The sequence below is a fragment of the Acanthopagrus latus genome, chromosome 5 (assembly GCF_904848185.1).
Source record: "Acanthopagrus latus isolate v.2019 chromosome 5, fAcaLat1.1, whole genome shotgun sequence".
Taxonomy (NCBI): Eukaryota; Metazoa; Chordata; class Actinopteri; order Spariformes; family Sparidae; genus Acanthopagrus; species Acanthopagrus latus.
This window is the reverse complement of record NC_051043.1, coordinates 17,064,611-17,082,354: the sequence shown is the minus strand read 5'-3', so window position 1 is coordinate 17,082,354 and position 17,744 is coordinate 17,064,611. Positions and strand designations below refer to the sequence as shown.

Below are 17,744 nucleotides of genomic sequence, written 5' to 3'. Positions count from 1 at the left end.
ACATGTGTCACCCGCATGGAGTCACATAAACACATAATAACACATTTAAATAACGTTTTTTTAATTAGTGGATTGTTATGTTTCAAAGAAAAAGAAATCATTAATGCAGAGCTCAAACTGTACAGTGCATGTTCCAAAATTAAAGAAATAGAAGAGGCACATAAACAAATGAAACAAACAATATAATAACCTGACCTGGTAAACCAGAATTGTCTCTGATAATATGATTTAAGTATGATTTATCTGTGGAAAAGACATCTAACTTCCAGTCAAGTCGTTGAAGATCAGTAGGATACCTATGAAATCACCGGAAGTAGTGGCGACAGTTCGTTTATCTCACGGCTCTGCCAACATAAGACTTCCGCTGGATCTTTCAGAATAAGAGCAGCGTCACGTAAAACCGAACCAATTTAATTAAACCTTCTGAAGATGTGATAAAATTAAGTTTTCTGGGAGTGTTATAGAGAGAAAAAAATGTGCAAACTGATTTTTTAAAGCTGTTAAAAAAATATTAGCAAGAATAGTGAATGATACGTTGTGGGAAATAAAATCTTCAAGGTTCAAAATGAGCTGGCTGTGAACAAAATGCCTTCTTCGTCTCCATCTTGTGGCGTTTACAGGAAGAAGACTGTGTCCATGCAGTCACTTCCTGTATACATGCTGTATATTCAATAATGTTGATGACATCATGCACATGTGAGCATGTTGTCTCTGAAAACTGCATTAAGTCTGTTACAACATGAATCAAGTGTGACAGTAAAACCATTTCATAAACTCTGTTGTCTTTTTGTAGATGTTGATCATGTCTACAGCCTTCATACACTGTTAGCATCATACAGTCTTGCTGACTGACTCAACTTGTTTAAAGAAGCAAATCTTTAGTGACAATCTGAATTCTCCTTCAGAGCAAATAATGTCAGACAGCATCCCCACATCTGTGTCTGTACAAGCCTCAGTACTTCCTCTCTTCAATGAGGCTGTTTGTAACAGAGCTGAGGACCAACACACTGTCACAGCTTCACTGTACACAGTTTATATGTTACAGACCAGCATGACAACCAATAAAACTCCATCAATATTGAGCAAGCTGCACAACTCTTCTCCAGTATGACATGTTTTATTCCTCACATGTTTTCAGCTGTTCAGCTTCATCAGGGTGATTTGCAGCTGATTCAAGTTTCTTTATATACAATCTCTTAACAGGTCATGTGACTTATCGGAAAGAAGTTATTATATCATTAATAGATTAAGAATAAGTATTGTATTTTCTACACTTGTCGTTTATGATCTGTTTTTATTATATTTTTTTAATAAAAGCTGCTGGTGATTTAATAACACACCATGTGATTTACATTTAAAAACAAAATGTATGTATTTATTTTACATAAACTAAATGCTCCTGCTGGTGTTTCCTCTTTGTTGATCATATGTTGATCTGGACATCGAGTTTTATCATTCGTGTTATTGATCATGTTTACACAAAAACAGATATCACATACATCTGAAGAAGCACTGTGAGCATCAAATACTGAATCAAGTGTTTGACTGAAAACAAAAACAACCCTCTTCAATTTATCACATTTGTCTCCTGATGATGTGAAATATTTTCAGGATTTTTTATTTACAAAACATCATAAACAAATATTCTCTAGACCATTAGAGAGAAAGTCAAAAGCATGATCAAAACTGAAAGAATCATCAGAAGATCCAGAAATCTGACAAACAAAAACTGATGTCTGATGATAATAAAAGTTAAAGAATCACACAAAATATTTGGTTCAGTGGATACAGTTTGTTACATTGTGATCTGATTAAAACAAGATGCCGATAACCAGGATAATAAGTCATGATCTAAAATAACTGATATATATTTGTATAAAACTTTAAGACTATATAAAATACTTTATCTTTGAACTTCTGAATTGGGAACACAGGTGTAAATGTTTTCTGTTTTGTGTTTCTATGAACCTCAACATCTGATCAAATCTGGTTTAGATATAAAAGAAAAAAAAAAAAGATCCTGAATGCTGGTCTGGGTGCAAATGATGAGTGATGTCTGATAAACCTCCAACAATCATGATCCATACATTCAGAATGTTAAAGGTGCAACAATTAATTCACATTCCTGAACATCACAGAGAAATATCAGTCTGACAGATTTTGATATCTGCAGTTTTAGCATCACCAGCCTGTCCAATATTGAAATATGGGAAGAGTTCCTCAGTGAAAGTGTCTCTGTGAGTGTAGATGTGAGTCATGCCTTCAGGGTTGTAGAAGGACACCTCCCCCCTGTCATAGTCCAGCTGGACTCTGATCCTCTGGAGACTCTTCTTCACTCTGACAGTCTCACCAGCACCATTTTTGTATTTTCCATCACCATGCCATAAACACCAGATTCCATTTTTTGGTGTAAGTGGCATCTTTCCCTTCTTGTCAACTGACTCTTTAACCAAACCTACACTCCAACCAGGATGATCTCCCACCTCCACCTCCCAGCTGTGTTTCCCTGAGCTGAAGCCTTCAGAGCCAAAAACAGTGCCAGAGGAAGTATTTCTCTCTGGATTGTCAGGAAGCTGCTGCTTTGTGTCTCCACGTCTCACACTGGTCAGATCATGAGACAGATGGAGACAGTCAGCTGCAGTGTTTGGGTCCAGAATGACAGGACTGAAGTGGACCTGGTCCTTCATCTTCTCCCAGACTCTGAAGGACAGGTTGCCCAGGTGTTTGGCCACATCTATCAGCGCTCCTGAGACCAGCTTTGGATCTGACAGTGAGCACTGGACTCTGGCTCTGGTCTGAGTGGCTTTATAACTGCTGAGGAATGGCACGTTGTGTTTCTGCAGCTCTTCTTCAACAGCACAGATACTGTCTGACAGAGAGGAGAGCTGCTCCTCAATCATCTTCATCTCTCTGCTGACAGTCTTCCCCTTCTGCTCCTCTTCCTCCCTCAGAGCTGCCAGTCTGGACTCCTCTTCCTCTTTCAGGAACTGGTGGAGCTTGTTGAACTCTGCTCTGATCTGCCTCTCTGTGGACAACACCTGCTTCTTGGAGTGTTGAATCACTTCATTGTATGTTTTCTCCACTTGTTTGTATTTGTTCCTCTTGTCCTGTAGAGACTTTAAGTCAGATTTCAGCTGCTCCTTCAGCTCACTGACAGTTGGTTCTAAAGGAACCACCTTGTGACTCTGGTGGAGAGAAAACTCACAGACAGGACACACAGCTCTCTGCTCGTCCTCACAGAACAATTTAGGGACTTCTGGATGTTTACTACACAGCACCTCCACCTTCTTCACTTCTTTTTCTGTCTCAGATGATCCAGATTTCTGTCTCCCGACAAAGGAATCAGCCAGTTCCTTCAGAGCAAAGTTCACTGGTGGAAAAACTTTTGAGGATTTTCTTTTACAAATGGGGCAGTTATTGTTTTTAGCTTGTTCCCAGAATTTTTTCAGGCAGCTTGAACAGAAGCTGTGGTTGCAGCTCAGAGACACAGGATCTCTGAAAGTCTCTGAACACACATGGCAGCTCAGGAAACTTTCAACAAGAGTATTCTTTTCAGCCATTTGTTATTGTTAAGGTATTTTTCACAGCAGGACTCAACAAGTTTCTGTCTCTTCTCTTTGTTGCTTCAAATACTCCAATCAAGTGTTTTCCAGCAGAGATCTCGCACCCTGTAATGGCGTCTCAGCTCTGTTCAACAATGTCAAAGCTTGAACTTTGATTTCCTTTCACCTCTGTCACAGGTGAAATTATTACCATGATAATTGCTGTCATGTCATATTGTCACCAGAAGATGGCGCTGTCATGATGTCATTGATAGTTGAATATTTGAGAAGAATGTAGTTTCCTTGTTCTGGCAGTCCTTATCCTACAACAAATTAAAAGTAACGTGAAAAAATGATGACCTCATGTTTTGTTTCACAAAACAAAGAATACAAACTCTCACGAAACACCAAAAACAGGAGGAGCAGAATCAGCGAGGGCTGATCGTTCTCAGCAGGATGTCAAATTTTTAAATCTGTTCAAATCATAAACTCATGAGAGTTGTTGCTGTTGATCAACCTGTGCAGCTAACAATAATATTCATGTCAATTGTCCCAAAAATTTTAGTTAGACTCACCAACTTTTGTTTCTCTTCAGTTTGACTCTTTCAGTCCCAGAAATGTTCATTGTTCAGTAGAGTTCTCTCACAGTGTGCTGTCGTCGTGGCTCTGTTGAGCAATGTCAGAATTAATTTCAACATCACCAACATCTTTTATAAGTTAGTCATTACTGGAAACCATCTGATTTTATCACCAGCAGATAGAACAGGATACTTGACAAGCTGCCCTTCAGCACCTGGAAGACTTCCAAGTTCATCCTGGAGTCAAACATGTTTAAACCTCTGTTTCTCTCTGTGTGATGATCTGACCAGTGTGAGAAATCTTAAGTTTCAAACACAAACAGGAAGTTGAAGAGTTTGATCTCATCAAGAAGTTGTTTGTGATATTTCATGTATAACAATTAAAATATATTTTGTCACAGTGAAGACAAATAAACTGATGGAAACACTGTTGATGAAAAGATCTCTGATCTCTCCTGTTTTACATTATAATAAAATTTGTGTCTCTGCATGGATTCATGTTTGATTAGATCATTTCTATAAGCAAAGACATTTTCAGAAACTTTTCCTTGTTCAGTGATTTTGTTTATTACTGATTACAGCTCTCATTATATTTGGACTTTGTGTTGCAGTTGTTTTATTGCCTGATCTTTGCTACATGCTCTTCCTTGAGAGCTGTGCTGCTCTGTAATATTTTAATAACATAAGAACAGTGGTGTGCACAAACTTTTTGAAGGGCAGGGGCGAAAATATAATGCGTTTTCGCCACTGAAGAGGGCACTTTAGCGCGCGTTCTGGGCTCCCAAGAGGGCAGTTTATCATGTTTTAACCAGCCAAGGTGGCAGTTTAGTGTGTTTTGCCATCCAAGAGGGATCTTTAATCTTGTTTACGATCACAACACTTAAAACTAAACACTGTATCTGTTTTACCAGACTTATGTCAGATCATATGACATAATTTCAGTCTTTCTTTTCAGAGATAATCAAGTAATAATGCTGAATGTTTCTTTACAGAATCAATCAGATGTCTACTGTGTGTAAATATCACACTCTCAATCACTATGATTAAAGGTGCCCTGTGCAGTTTTAGGGAGGACATTTTATTTTAGATAAACAAGCGCTTTGTTTTTGTGACTGAATAAACAAACTGACCTTAAAGGACTGTAGTATCTGTGTGTTTCCAACACATCCCGGGTTACTAATTGTTTCTCCTCATGTGAGTTAAGAATGCAGATAGAGTGGGTTCACAGTTCCAGGGGTCAGAGTGGTAACTGTGTGAGTGCCAAAGGTTAGCAGGCGGCAGGCCATGATAAAGTACTAAACCTGAGGTGGACCCCATGCCAAATGGTGGGAGATGCTTAAATGTTTATGTTCCTGCAGAAGAGCAGGGAACCCACTTGGGTCATTTGGGAACAAGACATGAAGTTGAATGCAGCCAAGTTAGATGAGTTTACGAGGGAGACAGGTCAACTCCTCTTTTAGTCCACTGGATAATTTACCAAAGTGACCAATTAGGAGAAGTAGGTGTGTGCTGGAAAGGGACTCTAAAAACCCTTGCACAGGAAGAGAAAGAGAGGGGTGGCATTTGGTAGAATTCCTAAGATCGAAGGAGTTCTGATGGGCAAGAGGGCAAAAACATTTGGCATTACTTTGCCCTAGATTGGAGAACATCAAATGTGGGGCCACACTCTGCTCGGACGCTCAGCTAACCGAAGTTTGTCTCAATAAAGACTGCTCTATCATTCCACCCAGCCTTGCCTCCGCAGAATTCTTTTATCAACATACTACATGCTGACGCTTTTGAGGAAGACAGCCCAGAAACTACAGGACAACACAATTTCATATGGTTTTACTTTGTATGTATTTGGCAGACCCTGCCATCTGTCTAGTTTCAAACAGTGTTCCGTGACCTTATTTTCCTCTGAGAACAGCTTTTATATTCAGTTATGGATGAAAAAAAAATAGATTTCTCAGTTTGGAAGCTTGCATTATTTCCTCATATAATATAATATTGTAAATATTTCAGTTCTTTACATTTTGCATTTCTTCAAAACTACATAGTACCCCTTTAATTTTCCTCATCAAATACTGAATCTGAGCTTTCACCATCTTCTCTTTAAAGTCTGATGGAAAACATTAGAACATTTCAAAATTAAGCCTTCTGTTTCATTGACTTTACATATTACGGATAATTATACAGAATTGTATCCAACATTTTACTGTAGCTCTGTAGGTAGAGTGGGTAATCCAGAAATTAGAAAGTTGCTGATTTGATTCCCTGCAACTGCATGTTGAAGTATTCTTAAATACACTGAACCTCAAATTGCTGGTGATGACCTCTGTCGTGTGTGAGTGGGTGAATGTGACAGAGTGTTATGAATCGCATTGAGCATTCAGATGTCATATAGAAATGTTAATTTGCTTTCAATGTACTTAAGTAATAATTTGAGGTTCTTCTAGTTATTTGAGTATTTTCACTTTATGTTTTACACTTCTCTTTTCAGAGGTAAATCTTGTACATTTTAATCCCTCCATTTATCAGATCGCTATGAGTTTTTATTTTATATAATGAATATTTTTACATTAGGTCATTTAAAGCGAAACGCTCGCCAAAATGCAACTAAGACTTTTTCTTGTGAATGTACCTAAGTCCAACCTTCATGTAAAAGCATAATTACAACGAAAGGGCACTTTTAAGATTTCCCATATTTTCATTTTCGGGTCAAACTCATGTGGGAGTGCTACAGGCACTTTTATGTTAGCATCAAAATCTCTATTTTCAAAACACTAAGAAGGCTCAACACAACATGAAACTTTGCTCGTAGTATCACCAGGGTCTCTACACATGAACGCAAGCATTGAGAACATTGTTTGTGTACACAGAGTTTACGAAAAATAAACTTTTTGAGCAGCTCACGTTAGCAGTAGCTTGTTCCACTAGCCACCGTCCTGCCAGTGGATTTTATTGCTGTTGTGACGGCCTCACTCTAACCCTCCCTAAAACCCTATGTTTTAACCTCTCTGTAGCCTTCAAGCGTCTTCCAGGCTGTCAGCCGGTTGGCTGCACCTTGAGAGGGTGGAGCTAATAGGATATAAATAGGGTGGCCATCTTCGAGGCTCTCTCTTTGTTCTGGCAGCCATGGTCATTTCAGTTTGTTCTGAGTTTGTTCCTTTAGTTAACACTCACACACACATCCGCTCTACACTACTGATAACTAACATTCACACAGTTTAGGTTGTGTTGTGTTTAGCTGAATAAATGTTTTGCTGCATTACACTGGTGTGTGGACTCTTCTCCTTTTGTTGTGAGCCTTTGAGCCAGGTTCATAAAACTGTCAAGGACTGTACAGGTTTAGTAAACTTAAGGGAGTTCAAAGCAATTAACACAAGGAAAATGAATGTTGCAAAGCAAAGCATTTTTTGACCAATATTTACCTATTGCTTGCTAAGCGCTTCCTGGAACATTTGGAGGGCTACCTGGACCACGAACTTCGTTGTCGCCTCTCTTAAGGCACTCTAGTTTAAAGAAGCAAAAATTTAGTGACAATCTGAATTCTCCTTCAGAGCAAATAATGTCAGACAGCATCACCACATCTGTGTCTGTACAAGCCTCAGTACTTCCTCTCTTCAATGAGGCTGTTTGTAAGAGAGCTGAGGACCAACACACTGTCACAGCTTCACTGTACACAGGTTATATATTAGATTTATAATATATTTCTTAAGGAAATTGTTATAAATTAATTTTAAAACAGCATGTTTTACAGTTTATAATCCTGCAGTGTAGGCGTCAGAGATGAACCATCTTTTATATTAGATTTCTGACTGTGTCAATTTTGATGACACACACACAGACACACACAGAGGTACAGACCAGCATGACAATCAGTAAAACTCCATCAATATTAAACAAGCAGCACAACTCTTCTCCAGTATGTTTTATTCCTCAAATGTTTTCAGCTGTTGTGCTTCATCAGGGTGGATTGAGGCTGATTCAGGTTTCTTTATATACAATCAGTTAATGAGTCATGAAACAAAACACTTACGGTATATCATCAATGGATTACGAATAAATATTGCATTTTCTACAATTGTCTTTTATGATCTGTGTTTATAATTTTTACCTTTGTTTGTAAAATCACACAACTGTTCGAGTGACAACCACATAATTCTGAATAAAAGCTGCTGGTGATTTAATTACACATAATATGAAGCAACTTCCATCTGATGTACCTTTAGGGTTAGGGTTAGGTAAACTAAATGCTCCTATTGGTGTTTCCTCTTTGTTGATCATATGTTGATCTGGACATTGACTTTTGTCATTTCTGTTATTGATCATGTGTACACACAACAATTGAAGCACTGGGAGAATCAAATACTGAATCAAAAGTAATTATTGAACATGTGTTTCCTCAGAAAAAAGCAACAGATCCAAAACTGAAATAATTCATAAAAAACAACAAGAAATAATCCTGCAGACTGATATGACAACACAATGTTGTTTGATTGAAAACAAAAACAATCACCTTCAATTTATCACATTTGTCTCCTGATGATGTGAAATATTTTCAGGATTTTGTATTTACAAAACATTATAAACAAATATTCTCATGAGCTCCATTAAAGAGGAAGTCATAAGCAGGATAGACTGTCTTCATAAATGTTAGCAAAATAAAATATAACTAAATACTGAATGACTGAAGATTTTTTACAGTAAACAATTCAGCTGAAAACAATTACTTAAAGTGTAAACAAAAATTTAAACAATTTAGCAGAATTTCATTTCAGACAGTAGAGACAGAAAAACAATTTCTGTGACTCTCAACAACAGATTATAAAAAGACAGTCAGGGTCAGAATGTGTGTTGATCCTCTGAACCACTGAGACTCTGAGTGTAAAGAGTAAAAACTGAAATTAAAACATGATCAAAACTAAAAGAACCATCAGAAGATCCAGAAATCTGACAAACAAAAACTGATATCTGATGATAATAAAAGTTAAAGAATCCCACAAAATATTTGGTTCAGTGGATACAGTTTATGTTATATTGTGATCTGATTAAAACAAGATGCTGATAACAAGGATAATAAGTAATGATCTAAAATAACTGATATATATATTTGTATAAATTTTTAAGACCAGATAAAAAAAAAAAATTACAGTTCCAGTTTGCATTTATGATGTAACTTTTGCTGCATTTACCCTGATTTATCTATTATACAGAGTTACTGAGTTCAGAGTAAAGATTCATATGTCCTTCAAAAAATGACTTTGAACTTCTGAATTGGGAACACAGGTGTACATGTTTCAGTTTGGTGTTTCTGTGATTCTCAACATCTGATCAAATCTGGTTTAGACATGAAAGAAAAAAAAATATCTTGAGTGCTGGTTTGGGTGCAAATGATGAGTGATGTCTGATAAACCTCCAACAATCATGATCCATACATTCAGAATGTTAAAGGTGCAACAATTAATTCACATTCCTGAACATCACAGAGAAATATCAGTCTGACAGATTTTGATATCAGCAGTTTTAGCATCACCAGCCTGTCCAATATTGAAATATGGGAAGAGTTTCTCAGTGAAAGTGTCTCTGTGAGTGTAGATGTGAGTCATGTCTTCAGGGTTGTAGAAGGACACCTCCCCCCTGTCATAGTCCAGCTGGACTCTGATCCTCTGGAGACTCTTCTCCTCTCTGACAGTCTTGCCAAGACTATTAGTGTATTTTCCATCACCATGCCATAAACACCAGATTCCATTTTTTGGTGTAAGTGTCATCTTTCCCCTCCTGTCAACTGACTCTTTAACCAAACCTACACTCCAACCAGGATGATCTCCCACTTCCACCTCCCAGCTGTGTTTCCCTGAGCTGAAGCCCTCAGAGCCAAAAACAGTGCCAGAGGAAGTGAATCTCTCTGGATTGTCAGGAAGCTGCTGCTTTGTGTCTCCACGTCTCACACTGGTCAGATCATGAGACAGATGGAGACAGTCAGCTGCAGTGTTTGGGTCCAGAATGACAGGACTGAAGTGGACCTGGTCCTTCATCTTCTCCCAGACTCTGAAGGACAGGTTGCCCAGGTGTTTGGCCACATCTATCAGCGCTCCTGAGACCAGCTGTGGATCTGACAGTGAGCACTGGACTCTGGCTCTGGTCTGAGTGGCTTTATAACTGCTGAGGAATGGCACGTTGTGTTTCTGCAGCTCTTGTTCAACAGCACAGATACTGTCTGACAGAGAGGAGAGCTGCTCCTCAATCATCTTCATCTCTCTGCTGACAGTCTTCCCCTTCTGCTCCTCTTCCTCCCTCAGAGCTGCCAGTCTGGACTCCTCTTCCTCTTTCAGGAACTGGTGGAGCTTGTTGAACTCTGCTCTGATCTGCCTCTCTGTGGACAACAGCTGCTTCTTGGAATGTTGAATCACTTCATTGTATGTTTTCTCCACTTGTTTGTATTTGTTCCTCTTGTCCTGTAGAGACTTTAAGTCAGATTTCAGCTGCTCCTTCTGCTCCCGGACTGTTTGTTCTACAGGAACCACCTTGTGACTCTGGTGGAGAGAAAACTCACAGACAGGACACACAGCACTCTGCTCGTCCTCACAGAACAATTTAGGGACCTCTGAATGTTTACATTTCGAGATCCCTTTATTCTTCTCTCCTTTTTCTGCCTCAGATGTTCCAGATTTCTGTCTCTCAACAAAGGAATCAGCCAGTTCCTTCAGAGGAACGTTCACTGGTGGAAAACCTTTTGAGTATTTTCTTTTACAAGTGGGACAGTTTTTCTTTTTAGCCTGTTCCCAGTGTTTTTTCAGGCAGCTTGAACAGAAGCTGTGGCTGCAGCTCAGAGACACAGGATCTCTGAAAATCTCTGAACACACATGGCAGCTCAGGTAACTTTCCACAAGAATATTCTTTTCAGCCATTTGTTATTGAAGTTATTTTTCACTGCAGGACTCAACAAGTTTCTGTCTTTTCTCTTGATTGCTTCAAATACTGCAAGGTTATCTTTTTTTTTTTTTTTTAGCAGAGATCTCACACCCTGTAATGGCGTTTCAGCTCTGTTCAAAAACTTGAACTTTGATCTTCTTTCACCTCTGTCACGGGTGAAATCATTACCATAATAAATATGGTCATGCCATATTGTCACCAGCAGATGGAGCTGTCAGGATGTCATTCAAAATTGAATATTTTTCTCTTGACTCAGAAGAATATGATTTCCTTGTTCTGGCGGTCCTTATCCTGTAACAAATACAAAACACAATTTGCATGAAATAGCTGAAGTAACAGACGTAATGCTAAAGATTAATAAAGTAGACAAAATAAAACAAATGGAATACATGAAATAGACAAAATAAATAGAACAGACAGAAAACAGATTTTAAAAAAATAAGACGGTTGGAGTAAAAATAAACATAAAAGGACCACATCACATAAAGGCAAGTCCACAAAAATGGGTTTTAAGAAGTTATTTAAAATAAGTTACCTACCGTGCAAGCCTTCTCCCCTCAGGCAGGGCATTACAATGTTGAGGGGCCCTAATGGCAAAGGCATGATCACCTTTAGTTTTTAGTCTCAAATTTAGAATGGTCAGGAGGGCCCCGTCTGAGGATTTAAGGCTGCAAGCTGGGTCGTAGGACATTAAAATATCTATAATATAGCTAGCCAGACCTAAGTGTTCTTTCATCATCAGTAAAATCTTAAAATCAATTCTAAAATGGACAGGGAGCCAATAGAAGGATGCTAATACTGGAGTAATGTGTTGACGTCTGTTAAAACCAGTCATACACTGATAAGAGGTGGTGCTGATGATCAATCTGTGCAGCTAACAATAATATTTATGTCAATAAGTGACAGCAAGTGGAAATTTAATGTTCAGAGATCAAATGTTTTCCTTTTGTCCCCAATTTTTTGTAAATCAAAGACTCACCAACTTTTGTTTGTCTTCAGTCCCAGAAATGTTCATTGCTCAGTTGATCTCACAGTGTGCTGTCCTCGTTGCTCCATTCAACAATGTCAGAATTTCTTTCAACGTCACCAACATCTTTTATTAGTTAATCATTACTGGCAGTAAATGCAGAAATCTGATTTTATCACCAGCAGATAGAACAGGATACTTGACAAGCTGCCCTTCAGCACCTGGAAGACTTCCAAGTTCATCCTGGAGTCAAACATGTTTAAACCTCTGTTTCTCTCTGTGTGATGATCTGACCAGTGTGAGAAATCTTAAGTTTCAAACACCAACAGGAAGTTGAAGAGTTTGATCTCATCAAGAAGTTGTTTGTGATATTTCATGTATAATATTAAACATATTTTGTCAAAGACAAATAAACTGATGGAAACACTGTTGATGAAAAGACCTCTGATCTCTTCTGTTTGACATTATCATAAACTTTGTGTCTCTGCATGTATTCATGTTTGACTAATATCAGCTTTTACATATTTACTTATAGACATTTTCAGAAACGTTTCTTTGTTCAGTGCTTTTGTTTATTACTGATTACAGCTCTCATTATATTTGGACTTTGTGTTGCAGTTGTTTTATTGGCTGATCTTTGCTACTTCCTCATGAGATCTGCTCTGTCATATTTTCATAAAAGTCATAAGAATCTTGTTTAGGGTCACAACACTTAAAACTAAACACTGTATCTGTTTTACCAGAGGGTTAGGGTTAGGGTCAGGTCATATGACATAATTTCAGTCTTTCTTTTCAGAGATAATCAGGTAATAATGCTGAATGTTTCTTTACAGAATCAATCAGATGTCTACTGTGTTCACACTAAATATTACTCTCTCAATCACTATGATTAAAGGTGCACTGTGCAGTTTTAGGGAAGACATTTTGTTGTAGAAAAACAAGCTATTTGTTTTTGTGACTGAATAAACAAACTGACCTTAAAGGACAACACAATATCATACTGTTTTACTTCAAATGTGGTGGATCCTGCCATATTTCTAGTTTCAAACAGTGTTCTGTTTTTTTTGTTTTTTTTACATTATTCCCCCACTAATATTGTGAATATTACAATTCTTTAAATTTTGCATTTCTTGAAAACTATATAGTGCCCCTTTAATTTTCCTCATCAATAACTGAACCTGAGCTTTCACCATCTTCTCTGTCTGATGGAAAATATTAGAACACCTCAAAATTAATTGAAATAATTCTCATTTTCAGAGGTAAATATGTGCATTTTATACATCAGACTTATGATCAGTTAAAAAAATATGCATAGTTATAGATGAAACTGCGGCTCAACTGCTCTGCTATGACAACATTCAGACACTGCTTGGAATAAAAATTCAGGAATATAATTTAAATTATAATTACATATTAAATATTCTGCATCTGACCTAAATGGAGCTTTTCATTTCATGTATCACTTAACCCAAAATCACCCAAACAGAGGAGAGGTGATCAATGAATATTTGATTGGCTCCTCTCTAGCCCCATGTTGGTGTGCTGTAATATTGATGTGGTCCCGAGGCCTTGAGGCTGGCTCTCTGAGGCTCACAGGTACATTAGCACACTGCTCGCATATGTGAGCTCTCCCTGACGTCCCAGTAGAAACAAACAGTGTGGTATGAATGTGATGATTATTTGTCTCTGTATATGGACAAGAACATGTTTGGGTATTTAGAAGAAAGCCAAGGAGTCGACAGACTGGCAGGTACAGACAAGTTTACAGTAAAGGTGTAAAGTAACTTTGATAATCTGGTGATTAATGAGTGACAACTGCTGGTAATGAGGGAAAGTGGAAACAGATGAGCAGGTGGAGGTGACAGTCAGGTGACTGGGACAAATGGGAGAGTCTGAGGACATCTGGTGGACAGATGGAGAATGGCAACCCAGCAGCTTGAGGAGGTGCGGGTGTGGCCGAAGAGAAGGACAGAGAGGAAGAATGGGCTAAAACTACAGCTCAGGTGACAACAGGTGATGAATATGTTTGTATTGTTATATTGTACAGCAAATTTTGACATGTGTCACCCACTTGGAGTCACATAAACACAATAATACCGCATTTAAATAAAAAACCTTTATCAGTGGATAGTGTTTCAAAGAAAGACAAATCATTGATGTAAAGCTCAAACTATACAGTGCATGTTCCCATATAAAAGAAATAGAAGCATCACACAAACAGATGAAAAAAACAACGTATAACCTGACTTGGTAACCAGCATTGTTTCTGATAATATTCTATTGTCTTTTCAATATTTCTCCCAAGAGTCTTCCAACAAGAAGTAATATAGACAAAATGTGCACTTTGGCCTCTACTAATAATTGTATTGTTATTTTTGGGTTATTTGTATATGGATACTAATCATTTATTGAACATAATGTTACAAATGATGACAACTGTATAGAAGATATGAACTGTGACATCTTCATGCTTTATATTTTGTGTAGCCTAGTCTAAAATAGTCAATTTAAGAGAAAAAAATATGTTAAAATGTAATTTCAGACTGAAAAATGTTTGAAAAGAAATAATACTATTAAAAGAGATCAAAAAGTTAGAGGGGATGGGTTTAATGGTGAGTTTAATAAGTGACTCGTCCCTCCACCTCTGCACACACCATATGTTCAAAACGATGTCCATTAATTTGAAGTCTAAATCCAGAACTTTTAATCAAAACACCAATAAAAAAAAATCAGTGGTTTCAAAGTTTAAGCAAATTTTTTAATAGTAAGCTTAAATAAGTGGCTGTTAATTCAGATCACCTGTTAAACTTTTATTTCTTTTTCTTTTCTCCTCTCAAATTATTTATGCAACAAGGAAAATGTACACAGTAAAAGGCACTTTCTACCACCGAAACACTCACTCAGTTTCTGGTCGAGCAAGAGAGACAGAGAAGTGAAATACAACTCAATAATAACTGAAGTAATAATTATAATGAATAAATAAGATGAAGAATAAAAGGAGCAGGGCTCATCTCAAATTAATTTACACAGTGTGAATAAAAACAGTATACTTTGGCAGCTTTTTTGTCATTCATAATCGACAGAGATTTACTCAGCAGTTTTAACTTTCTGTTTATCAGACAGGGTTTAGAGTTGAAGTATCTGCATTTACATATAAATGGTTCACTCCAGCCTGCATGTCACTCCAGGAAGGTCGGACTGATTGATAGTGAAACAACACATGTTCCAGACTTTCACTTGCACTTTCACAAAAACGCAGTTACTCAAATCAAAGTTTAACCTCAGTCTCAATAATTTGTGTGTTGAATAAATCACATCAAGCTCATCAGCTTTAAATTCCTTGAGAACATAATTTCTTTCAATTGGGTCAAGGAAACATTCTTGTAATCAATATTAATTGTTACTTAAACCAATTCCTTCTAAGCAGAGCTGTCTTTGTCCACCTGTCAAACATGAGGAGCAAAGCTTTGACTTCTTGTTCACTTGTAATTAAATCTGACTGTCTGTAGGTGGCGCCATTTTACTTATCAGTCGCTGCTGTTGCATGGTGCATCTCAACCATGTGTCATGTTCTGCATTATGTTTCATTTCATTCCATTATGTTGCGCCATAGCTACATTGCCATATTGTGTTATATCATCTTACCATCAGTATTAAAGTTTGATGTAAAGTCTCTCCCTCTGCACCCTCACAGAGCTCCTCGCTGGGGTCAGAAGTTCAAAGAGGAGTAAATGCTCTTGACTGTCGACACATCTGGAGCCATAGATGTGATTTGAGTCGGTGTCTGGGTCACGTTTCTTTGCACGACGCCTTGTTACCTGGAGGAGGTGCCTCCTCTGCTGTCGGCAGAGAAGAAGAAAAAGAGGCGAGTAGGCCCAGCAGGAGGCCCGTTGTAGCTCAACGGGACGTCTGACTGGACTATTTTCTGCTCTTTTCCTCTCTCACACGTGGATCAAACTGCTTTGTGACGATCAATGGGAAAGACTGTTATTGTGCTCGGTTATCACCAGATTTAAGCTCGCCCTACATTTGAAATGTAACTTCCTGAAAAGCAGAAGTCTGGGTTCAGGTTTCTGTCATGGAGTCATTCACTAGATAATCACAAGTGAATATAGACTTTTTGCCAGGAGGATGATGATAAACCTCTAGCTTTAGGTCTGAGGGCCCAGTTCTTAATAAACATCTCATGAATGATGGCATATTTACCACTTTTACCACTTACCACATATTTACACTTTGTTGACTGCAGACAACTTCTTGCCACATAGCGCAATATCAAGGTGAAAGGACAAAAGACAGACCTCAGGCAGGGAGTGAAATTACAACAGTGGCTACCTGCAAAATGTCAGAAAACAGTAGACCAATGTGCTAAATTCCCTGTAAGTGTTGAAAAATGGTAATGCACACAATATTATTTACAGTGGAAAAGACTGGAGTAATGTAAGAGAGAAAGAAAGCAGAGGGAGAGAGAAATGGGGAGCTTCTTCTTTGGGGATTACCAGGTCATATTCATGGAGGATCATAGTTTATTCTTTTTAAACTTGGCTGAATTATTCAGCAGCTGTTGCTTCAGAAATGTTTCACTTTTTTTTAGTTTTTTCAGTAGAGCACTGGGACATATAAACCAAGGCCACCAGCAAAACACTCTCTTAGGTTTGTCTTGAAGAAAAATACATACTTAAATACAACGCACACGCAGGCACTCACACACAAGCTGACTAAGATCACACGTGTCATTATAGACTCGTATAAAACAGAACCACCCTGAGGAATTTTAATGAACAACAAAACACATTTTTTCATCTGAACAAACACCCTGAGTTTGTTCCCCAAATAGAAATCACTTGTGTTTTTTCTGTGTGTGTACATTGTGTGTGTGTGTGTGTTCTTCCGATGCAGCCAGCAGGTGCACAGCTCGGCAGCCAGATGTGTAAAACAAACAAAAGTATGTTTTAGGCAGCATGGATGAGACAGGCAGCGCTACCTGACAACACTGTGATCTGCGTAAGGCACCTGGAGCTGCCTGTGTGTCTCACACACACACACACACACACACACACACACACACACACACACACACACACACACACACACACACACACGCACGCACGCACGCACACACACACACACACACTTGCACACACACAAAGGCAGTAATTTGCACACACCAACAAGGAATGTAACTGGGAGATTTAACATAGAATATTTGCTTTAACGCGCACGCGCGCGCATACACACACACACACACACACACACACACACACACACACACACACATACTTACTTAAGTCCTCTTTGGGGGCGCACATTTCAACACCCCCCCTTAGAGGACACCACTTTCTGAATGGTTTAGCGAGATGCTGGCAAGTGGAATATATCACTGGGAGTCTCTAGATTATGAAAATCACTTGAGATTTTAGTTTTAAACATCTTTTGTCCATACAGAATTTTTACCTTGAGATTGAGGACAAATAATTTTAATGTCATATTTGGGGTCTTCAGCTATACACAAATACACAGACTGATAAATGTCACCTTTGGGTGCCTCACTTTCCTTTGGGGACAAGACTCATTAAATGTTATTATCTGCATGCATGTTCAGCTATATTCAGTAAGGAGAGCATGTTGTAATGAAATATAAAATTCAATCTTTGATCAAGTAACTGGTCTCGAGTAGCTTCTGAGATATCTAAAGAAAACACATTAAACTCAATAAAAGTAAACCCCAAATTATCTCAT

General features: G+C 38.1%; 2 protein-coding genes across 3 annotated transcripts; both read right to left on the bottom strand.

Annotated features, from left to right (window-relative positions):
* Positions 1-1,751: 1,751 nt before the first annotated feature.
* On the bottom strand, positions 1,752-7,548 carry LOC119018949 (nuclear factor 7, ovary-like). The gene is made up of 3 exons (XM_037097048.1): positions 7,534-7,548; positions 4,118-4,208; positions 1,752-3,865 (listed from the first exon to the last, which is right to left on the bottom strand). The coding sequence occupies exon 3, from the start codon at positions 3,558-3,560 to the stop codon at positions 2,133-2,135; it is 1,428 nt and encodes a 475-aa protein (XP_036952943.1). The 5' UTR covers positions 3,561-3,865; positions 4,118-4,208; positions 7,534-7,548; the 3' UTR covers positions 1,752-2,132.
* Positions 7,549-8,027: 479 nt separating this feature from the next.
* LOC119018965 (nuclear factor 7, brain-like) lies at positions 8,028-12,102 on the bottom strand. Of its 2 annotated transcripts, none has more exons than XM_037097072.1 (2): positions 12,018-12,102; positions 8,028-11,329 (listed from the first exon to the last, which is right to left on the bottom strand). In XM_037097072.1, exon 2 carries the CDS (start codon positions 11,011-11,013, stop codon positions 9,586-9,588), a length of 1,428 nt encoding a protein of 475 aa, XP_036952967.1. In that variant the 5' UTR covers positions 11,014-11,329; positions 12,018-12,102; the 3' UTR covers positions 8,028-9,585. The 2 variants fall into 2 exon arrangements, with proteins under 2 accessions (XP_036952967.1, XP_036952968.1); XM_037097073.1 differs by having other exon boundaries at positions 12,022-12,089.
* Between the last annotated feature and the right edge of the window lie 5,642 nt (positions 12,103-17,744).

Excerpts from the sequence above, each read along its gene's own strand:
- LOC119018949 (XM_037097048.1), bottom strand. The coding sequence starts at position 3,560 with ATGGCTGAAAAGAATACTCTTGTTGAAAGTTTCCTGAGCTGCCATGTG.
- LOC119018965 (XM_037097072.1), bottom strand. The coding sequence starts at position 11,013 with ATGGCTGAAAAGAATATTCTTGTGGAAAGTTACCTGAGCTGCCATGTG.